Source organism: Canis lupus, chromosome 2 (genome assembly GCF_048164855.1).
Source record: "Canis lupus baileyi chromosome 2, mCanLup2.hap1, whole genome shotgun sequence".
Taxonomy (NCBI): domain Eukaryota; kingdom Metazoa; phylum Chordata; class Mammalia; order Carnivora; family Canidae; genus Canis; species Canis lupus.
Window position 1 is genome coordinate 56299446 of NC_132839.1, and position 9654 is coordinate 56309099.

General features: G+C 47.6%; 1 protein-coding gene across 1 annotated transcript in view; it reads right to left on the bottom strand.

The window, feature by feature from the left end:
- The window catches only part of BTBD1 (BTB domain containing 1), a 43400-nt gene extending 36019 nt beyond the window's left edge, over nt 1–7381 (bottom strand). The window contains exon 1 of the mRNA XM_072801255.1: nt 6891–7381. Within this exon, the coding sequence (XP_072657356.1) occupies nt 6891–7300 (410 nt within the window). The 5' untranslated portion in view covers nt 7301–7381. The remainder of the gene's footprint in view (nt 1–6890) is intronic.
- Nucleotides 7382–9654: the final 2273 nt, after the last annotated feature.

A 9654-nucleotide genomic window follows, 5' to 3' on the forward strand; every position in this document is an offset into this window, starting at 1 on the left:
TTCTTTTTTTTTTTAAGGTTTATGCATTAATTTAAGAGAGGGGGAGAGAGAGTGTGTGTGGCCTGGAGAAGCAGAGGAAGATGGAGATAGAGAACCCCAAGCAGACTCCCCACCGAGCGTGGAGCCCAAAGCACGAGCTGATCCCAAGACCCTGAGATCACACAACCTGAGCTAAAATCAAGAGGCAGGTGCTTAACCAACTGAGCCACCCAGGCACCCCAATTCTTTGCATTTTAAAATGCACATTTCAGCCTTCATTTACTACATTTAAGGACAGGAGCACAAGAGAAATTATGCCATTAAACTATTCCTATTCCCCTCACACCAAAGACTAATGGTTTTCTAAAAGATAAAATTTAGATTATAATTAAGCAAAAATTTTAAAAAGCTATGGTGAAAACTTCACTTTAAATAAGAAAAGCCACAAGATCACACATAAGAACCTTTTTATCACTACTGACTCATTCATTTTACTCAAAAACATGTACTGAGCAACTATATAATACCGGGCACTGGGATGCCTGGGTGGCTCAGCGGTTGAGCATCTGCCTTCGGCTCAGGACGTGATCCCAGAGTCCCAGGATCAAGTCCCACATCAGGCTCCCTGCGTGGGCCCTGTTTCTCCCTCTGCCTGTGTCTTTGCCTCTTCCTCTCTGTCTCTCTCATGAATAAATAAATAAAATCCTTAAAAAAAAAAAAAAATACTGGGCACTGTGACAGGTCTGAGAAATACAAACATGGGTAAGATAGCTCTGCCCACAGGGTTAGCAATGAAATGATTAAAATGTTACAATTATAACAGAATTATATATCAGGCACAGTATGATAACTCATCTCTGAAGATGGCCCCAGTAAATCATGCCTTCTATTGTCCATGGCCTTTTTTTTTTTTTTTTTAATTTTTTATTTATTTATGATAGTCACAGAGAGAAAGAGAGAGAGGCAGAGACACAGGCAGAGGGAGAAGCAGGCTCCATGCACCGGGAGCCTGATGTGGGATTCGATCCTGGGTCTCCAGGATCGTGCCCTGGGCCAAAGGCAGGCGCCAAACCGCTGCGCCACCCAGGGATCCCTGTCCATGGCCTTATAGAAACCTGCCCCATAATCAACTGGGTTGGCCCTGTGTGACTCCCTCTAACTCAAAGAACGTGGCAGAAGGGACACCATCAGAAAGAGAACTGGCTAGCAAAGTGTAAAATGAGGAGAGCTGAGAGTAAAGGCACAGTTTGGTTGAAGCCATGCAGGAAAGCAAATTAAGAAGAGGGAGAACCCTCACAAATAGTCCACGAAGGATAAGAAACACACAGAACAGGACAGGAAGGACACTACAGCTTGGAGTCACAGCTTGTCAGTCACCCAACTGATGCACTAAGAATAGTCACTAGCAAGAATAAATGATTGTTTCCTAAGTCCCCAAATTTTGGGGCACTTTATAGCATTACTGTGGCAAAAGCTGATTGAAAATGAGTGTAATAATAAGAGTGCCTGTTCAGGATGCTTGGCTGGCTGAGTCGGTGGAGCAGGGGACTCTTGATCCCAGGATTATGAATTTGAGCCCCACTTTGGTATAGAGATGACTTAAAAATAAAATTTAAATAAATAAATAAATGAGTACCTGCTCAGAGACTGTGGGAATTTTTTTTTTTTTTAAGATTTTATTTATTTATTCATGAGAGACACAGAGAGAGGCAGAGGGAGAAGCAGGCTCCATGCAGGGAGCCTGATGTGGGACTCGATCCCAGGACTCCAGCATCACACCCTGGGTTGAAGGCAGATTCGCAACCTTTGACCCACCCAGGCGTCCCTGAGACTGTGGGAATTTAAGAGCACAGAAGGTACTTAGGAACAGTAAATACCTGTTAAATGTCACCTTATTTTTATTTATATGTTCATGTGTATGGATATTAGACTTTCATTTTGTGAATGTCAGATTGGAAGTAGGGTTCTAAAACTGAGTAGAGGAGCACCTGAGTGGCTCAGATGGTTGAGGGTCTGCCTTCAGTTCACATCATGATCCCAGGGTCCTGGATTGGAGCACCACCACCCCCACCTTCACCCCCCGTCAGGCTCCCTGCTTAGCAGGGAGTCTGCTTCTCCCTCTCCCTTGCCCGCTCCATCACTGCGTGTTGTCTCTCTCTCAAATAATGTTTTTTAAAAAATAAGACAAAACTGAGTGGAAGTCTGGCAATATAGCTAGGGAAGTATGTAAGGCCATGAGTTAATAGGAGAAAGGAAGAAGGCAGCTGAAGACAGAATCCTGAGGAACAGTTAATCATGTCCCTTCCAGCCACCACTCCATTTCTCTTCCTTTCTGCAATACATCTGCTGCAGAGATGATTGTTTACACTAGCTGCCCCCCCCCCTCCCCGCCTCACGTCCTATTCCATCCCCAATCTACTCCAATCCATTTGCCACTCTTGCCAGGGTTACCAATAGCCTCATTTCACCCAACTCTCAGCAGCATTTAACACAGCTGACAGCTCCCCCTCGGTTGAAACACTTTCTTCACCTTGACTTTCAAGATCCCAGTCTCCTTGCTTCTATTAATTGCACTGCCAGCTGTGTCTCAGTCTCATTTTATTCTGTTCCCCTTCTACATCTCCCCTTGGTGGAGGCCCCCAGGGCTCATCCTGGTGCCTCTGTTCACAATCTGCATTCCCTCCCCAGATAATCTCATTTGGTCTCATGCTTTAAAAATCATCCACTTTTAGCTCTCAAATCTATGTTCTCTTCCCTAAACTCCGGGTTCATATTTATGGCTGTACTCTACAGCCCTCCTTGAACATCTTAGACATCTTGGTTCTACCTTTACAAAATACAGTTGACCTTTGAATAGCACAGGGATTAGGGACATGGCCTCCACTCCCTATCCCCCTCCCTCCACAAAGGTGAAAACCTGCATATAACTTTTGACTCCCCAAAAACTTTACTAATAGCCTACTGTTGACCAGAAGACATACTGATAACATAGTCAATTAATACATTATTTTGTATGTTGTATTATTATATACTGTATTCTTACAATTGAGTGAGCTAGAAAAAAGAAAATGTTATTAAGAAAATCATAAAGGAAAATATTTACTGTACTGTACTTGTTGGAAAAAATCCACATGTATGTGTGCCCATGTGGTTCAAACTCATGTCGTTCAAAGGTCAATCATATATTCACAATGTGATCACCTTTTATCCCAGTCACTCCCATTCTGGTATATATAACCCACTATCATTTTTCTTGCCTGGACTACTGCAAAAGCCTGTTAATTCAACTTGCTGCTCCTCATTTTACTTCCTCTGCAGTCTAATCTCCAAACTGCCAGAATGAGTTTTTAAAAATGTAAATCAGATCCTATCACCTCCCCACTGAAAACTTTCCAAATGCTTCCCACCATATATCAGTCTCTCCACAGGCTATCCAGCCCTGTACAACCTTGTCCAGCCTGTCTTTCTGACCTCTTCCACCACTTCCCCCCTTATTCATTCTGCTCAAATCACACTGCTTTACTCTTGCAGTTCATTCAACAGGAGAAATTAAGGACCTTAGACACGCTTTGCCTTGGTGAGAATGCTCCTTCCCTCACAGCGTGATCATTTTTCTTTAAAATACTTATCAGAGACACCTGAGTGGCTCAGAGGTTGACCATCTGCCTTTGATTCAGGTCAAGATCCCGGGGTCCTGGGATTGAGTCCCACATCGGGATCCCCACAGGGAGCCTGCTTCTCCCTCTGCTGTGTCTCTGCCTCTCTCTGTGTCTCTCATGAATCAGTAAATAAAATCTTTTTTAAAATAAATAAAAATAAATAAATAAATAAAATACTTATCAATACTTGACATTATATCTTTGTTTTTCCTTACTAGATTTTAAACTACATGAGGGCAGGGACTTTTTCTTCTTCACTGCTGTATCCAACATCTAAAACAGTGGCTGGCACAAGGAAGGCATGCACGGTGTTTCTCAAATGAACTGAAGAACATCACTTTAAGGTCAGGCAGATCAAAACAAGCATTTTTTTATAACGCTAACTGACTCGATTTGTAAACATAATGAAAATAGGCCCAAGCTAACCAGTTTTCCCCACTCAGCAAGTACTAACTATGAGACATCTGTTTGTCACACAAGAATAAGTAAGGACAGCATCTATGCTTTCCCGGCCACCAATACCTTTTGGTCCAGATATCATGTAACAATCAGTCCAGATATCATTTCAGAACAGAACAATGACTGGAATCTGAGGAAGGACAAATACAATGACCACACTGAACATAGAAAAATTTCAAAGACTTTAAAATTAACCTACTTATTTTCTATTGATAGAAAGCATTGACTGATTAACAGCTTCAGTAAAAATATCTACTAAGCATTTTTCCCTCTGCATTCTTATTCTACCAATCTGTTTTTATTTTTTTTAAGATTTTTTTTTTGAGAGACAGTGAGCGAGAGAGCACAAGTGGGAGGCAGAGGGAGAAGCAGTCCCCCCCCTCCCCCCGAGCAGGGAGCCCCATGTAGGGCTTGATCCCAGGACCCAGAGATCACAACCTGGTGTCCCCAACCCCTAATTTTATTTTTTTTTAATTTTTTTAAATTTATTTATGATAGTCACAGAGAGAGAGAGAGGCAGAGACATAGGCAGAGGGAGAAGCAGGCTCCATGCACTGGGAGCCCGACGTGGGATTCGATCCCGGGTCTCCAGGATCGCGCTCTGGGCCAAAGGCAGGCGCCAAACCGCTGTGCCACCCAGGGATCCCCCAATCCCTAATTTTAAAGGAAAAAACTGGACAGTATTTTTAGATCAGTGGCTCTCATATTTAGTCGGTACTAGTATTTACAGAGAGTATTAAAAACGCTCTCAAGGTCCCATCTCCAAACATTACAATATTTCAAAGAGGGAGGAAGGGATCTATAAATTTAACAAGCACTCAAGGATATTACAATGCAGGTACACCAACAATCGCTTTAAAATACAGTCTAGAAAATCTAAACAAGCTATAACCAATCCTCCTGTCAATGACCTCAAACCAAAATGAGAATGACCTCGATCCTAGCTTTTGAGCCTTTTTTTTCCCCTCTCTCTTTATAAATGTAATTTAACTAAATTGCATAGATTATGGGAAACAAAGAGAAAAGAGGAAGAAAAAGGCAGTATCATCTCACCACTCCAATAAAGCTCTGGTTAGCATTTTGGTATACTTTCTCCTATCCACATCTCTAGGTATATGTTTGTTCCCTTACTCTTCACAATTTTATCCACAGCACAGTTTCCAGGGCTATTATACACATTTCCCATGTTAATATTACCTCGTCCTCATCAGTCTCCTGCTCAGTAGCATTATACTGCATCTAAAGTACTATCATTGTTTATCTAACCATTCCCTCCAGCTAACTGCTTCCTTACTACTATAAATAACCCAGCTGTAAATATTTTTATACACATTTTTTTCAGTACCTGAACACGGGGGGGGGGGGGGGGGGGGGGGGGGAGGCAGGGCATCTATAGTGCCAAACTGTTCTGCCACCACCTTTATCAGAGAAGGCTTTTCCAATATTATCTTAGCTTTTCCAATATTATCTTTAAAATACTGGGAGGAAAGGGTTTGCTTTTAATTTCTATTTCTTTACTCACTGAGGTTAAACATTCTTTGTTAATCGGCTGTATCTTTTTTTTTTTTATTCATGAGACACAGAGAGAGAGGCAGAGACACAGGCAGAGGGAGAAGCAAGCTCCATGCAGGGAGCCCGACGTGCGACTCGATCCAGGGTCTCCAGGATCAAGCCCTGGGCCGCTAAACCGCTGAGCCACCCGGGCTGCCCAGCTCTATCTTTTCTTTAAGTGAGTTATCTACCCTGCCTTTTGCCCACTTTTTATGGGACTTTAAACTTTTTTTTTTAATATTTTTTATTTATTTATGGTAGTCACAGAGAGAGAGAGAGAGAGAGAGGCAGAGACATAGGCAGAGGGAGAAGCAGGCTCCATGCACCAGGAGCCCGACGTGGGATTCGATCCCGGGTCTCCAGGATCGCGCCCTGGGCCAAAGGCAGGCGCCAAACCGCTGCGCCACCCAGGGATCCCTTATGGGACTTTAGTATTCCTTTTCTACTTCTTTTATCTTTGTATTGTTTCCCACTAATCTTCCTGATCGAGCTGTGGACGGACTAGGTATCTGTTCACGACCTGTTTTTTTGGCTCAGCACCACCCAAGACTCTGCTAGTTTAGGAAGACACTGTTGTCAGGCACCCTCTAGATGGAATGAAGCACTCACGGTCTTCCTTCCGAGGCTGCTGTTACCTTGGCCAGTCGCTTGACTTTTCTGGACCCCAATCCCAAATGGGGAAGTATAAAAAAACAATACCTACACTTCCCCAACCGGACTTCTGTGAATGCAAGCTAATAATGCCAAACGATTAGCTCCCTTCCGTGAACTAGAATGAATCAGAAGCCCGTGTAGCATTCTCCGATGAGCCAAAAGCAAACTCCTCAACACTGGCGGCTGGGTTTGTTTTTAAGCAGATGTGACCTTGTCTGCAGAAAGGCCACACCTACCTGTTTTGGTCCTGCCTCCCTGGGTCCTGACAACCGAGGCAGAGGCTAACGAAAAAGGAGTCGGAATTTATAACGCAAAAAATGGGTCCTACGAGAGTTCTCCGCTCCCCGACCCCCACCCCCCGCCGGTCCCCAAGAAAAGGACAAGTAAAACTTGGCGAATGGGCCCTCGGGACAAGCTGGTCCACACCGCAGCCCACCGGTGCTCCGATCCCGAAGGTCGGCGACAGTCGGGGGCCGGACCCGACCAGGAGGGCGCTCGCCCAGCGGACGCGGACACGGGACGGTGCCCGGCCGCCGGGAGGAAACTGAGGCCCGGACCCGCGGGAGAGGGCCGCGGGGGGCCGCTCACCTCAGCAGCGCCAGGAAGGCGGCGGGCTCCACGTCGGGCAGCTCGATCTCGGCCGACGTGGTGGCCATGCCGCCGTTGAACATGGCGTCGAAGACGGCGCTGCCGGCCGCCAGCACGAAGCGGTGCGCGGGGATGCGCTGCGGGCCCCCGGCCGCCGCCGCGCCGCGGCCCTTGCCCAGCACGAAGCGCACATCGCTCAGCAGCTCCGAGTTGAAGAGGAAGGCGAAGCGCTCCTTCAGCGACGCCTTGGTCGCCTGCCAGTTGTACAGCGGCTCCCGCTGCAGGGGGAGCAGGGGCCCCAGAGAGGACGGCGGCGGCGGCGGCGGCGGCGGCGGAGGCCCCGCGGCGCCCGGTTCCGCCTCGGCCCCCGGGACCTGCTCGCCCGCAGCGGCCGGCCCGAGCGAGGCCATCCTCCAGCGGCGCGGCAACTCGGGCTAGGCAGAGAGCTCCCGCCGCCCAGCAGCCATCACCGAGGCCGCCCCGGAGGCCGGCGCCGCCTGGGTGCCTTCCGGGAAAGGCGCTTCCGGCGGCCGCGCCCCGCCCCGCCCCGCCCACGGCTGCCCCGCCCCGCCCACGGCTGCCCGGCGCGCGCCTCTCTGGCCCCGCCCCGCTCCGCTCCGCCCCGCCCACGGCTGCCCGGCGCGCGCGCGACCGCCGGAGCCGAGCCCCCGAAGCTCGAAGCCCTGAGCGGTGGGCGGGGGTTCCCGAGGCCCTGTGCACGCCCCTGCGCACCCCGACCCACAGCCTGCCCTCATCAGCTGCAGTGCCTCCCACGTGTCCCAGGGGCAGGTCCCTAGGCTGTCCCTCCAGGACTTTCCCCGCCTGCAAACGGGCGGGGGGGGGGGGGGGGCGCCGAGGACTTGGCCACAGGAGCACGGGGGAGGGGACGACAGGATTTCCCCCCCCTTCCCTTATAATGTCCCCTCCTCCGCAGGGTAGCAGAGCTTGGACTCCTCTCTGCTCAGCAGCCCCCATTCTTCCTCTCTGTTGTCTCTGTATCACTGTGGACTCATGGAATCTTTTTTAAAATGTCTTATAATCCATTGCTAAAAATTAACAGTATCTTAAATCTAAAAACAAAACAACAACAACAAAAAACCCCACAACCACTCAAGTGTACCAGAGCAAAAATAGAGGCTATATTATCTGGTACTGAGCAATGATCATAATTTAATCGCAGGAAATCTGAGGACACGGCGTTTCAAAACTTGCGGAATGCAACGAAAGCTGAGTTCAAGGCTAAAGTATAGCCCAAGCCACTCTTTCTGCGCAACTGGAAATAGTAAAAATTAAATGAAGTAGAGGATTCTGGGAAGGTGGCAGAGGAGGAAGCACCCGGGAATCTAGCTCCCCTCCTAGATAGCAGCTGCTGGCGGGATCTGTGTGGTGGGGCTATTTTGGAGGCCTGGAGCCTGTTGAAAGCAGTAACTTCTAGGGGAAGATTTGGACAGTACGTCACTGTCAATTTCTGTCAATTTCAGATCTTTGCACAGAAGCAGCTACCCATCCCTCATCCCCAGCCACATGGAAGGCAGGCAGCTGCACCCATGTTCATGGAGCACCAAGCACACCGTCTGGAGGAGCCACAGTGGGCAAAAGGAACCTGTTCTCAGAATATCCGGGCTCTGGGCGTGGATTCTTGCTTGCAATCACAATCCAAAGAGGCAGGCAGCAGGTCGTCTTTGCATTTCTTCCTTTGTTGCAAGCACTTCCTTCCTCCAGCAGAAATGACTTCCACTGTATTTAAAGGACCAGCACCCAATTCACCCTCCATTTTCTTACGTTTTCCCCTTTTGGGAGTCAGACATTAAAAACTACTGCAATAGAAAAACAACTGCAGACGCTTGGGTGGCTCAGCAGTTGAGCATCTGTTTTTGGCTCAGGGTGTGATTGTGGTCCCCTGGTCCCGGGATCAAGTCCCACATTGGGCTCCATGCCGGGAGCCCGCCTCTCCCTCTGTTTATGTCTCTGCCTCTCCTCTGTGTCTCTTGTGAATAAATAAATAAAATATTTTTTTTAAAAAAAGCTGCATATTGGGGCAAATTAGAAAATGATCATCCATACCCAAGGAAAGGCTGAGTGAAGACCTTAAATTTACACCTCAGGCTGATCCTTGGCATAGAGAAAATAATCCTACAGCAATAAAAAAAACAAAACAATAACAAAAAAGCAGCAAACCCCAGGGAAGCAGGAGAATCTGATTTCCAGAGTTACCATATTACTAGATTTAAATGTCCCATGTTCAACAAAAAGTTGCAAGGCATACAAAGAAACAGGAAAGTATGGTCCATTCAAAGGGAAAAAATAAGCAGAAACAGTCCTTGAAGAAGATCTAGTGGCAGATGATAGGGGAACACAGGGCAAGCTGAGGACAAGGCTTTATTTAGCTTGGGGCAGCACATTGACAATTCCTTGACAATTTAGGCAAGGGACATCCCTCAACGGACTCAACTGCCTCGATGTTCATACTCTGCTAAGGGCAGAAGGCAATCTTAGCCCAACCCCCAGGAGCCTGTAAGTCTACTTTAACATATAAAAATTCCTTTAGAAATTTCCTTTATCTCTACCCACCAGGATATGTGTTGGTGATCATCCCCCAAGCACATAGCGCACCCCGATACACATCTGAAGGGTCTCATGACTCAGGTCTTATTAGCCAGTAATAAGTGACCTTTCCCCAACAATAGCTAACCTCCTCAAGGTCCTGGAAAACTTGCTTCCAAAATTCCTTAGTACGCTATCCCCAAAACCCTCCCAACTTCCA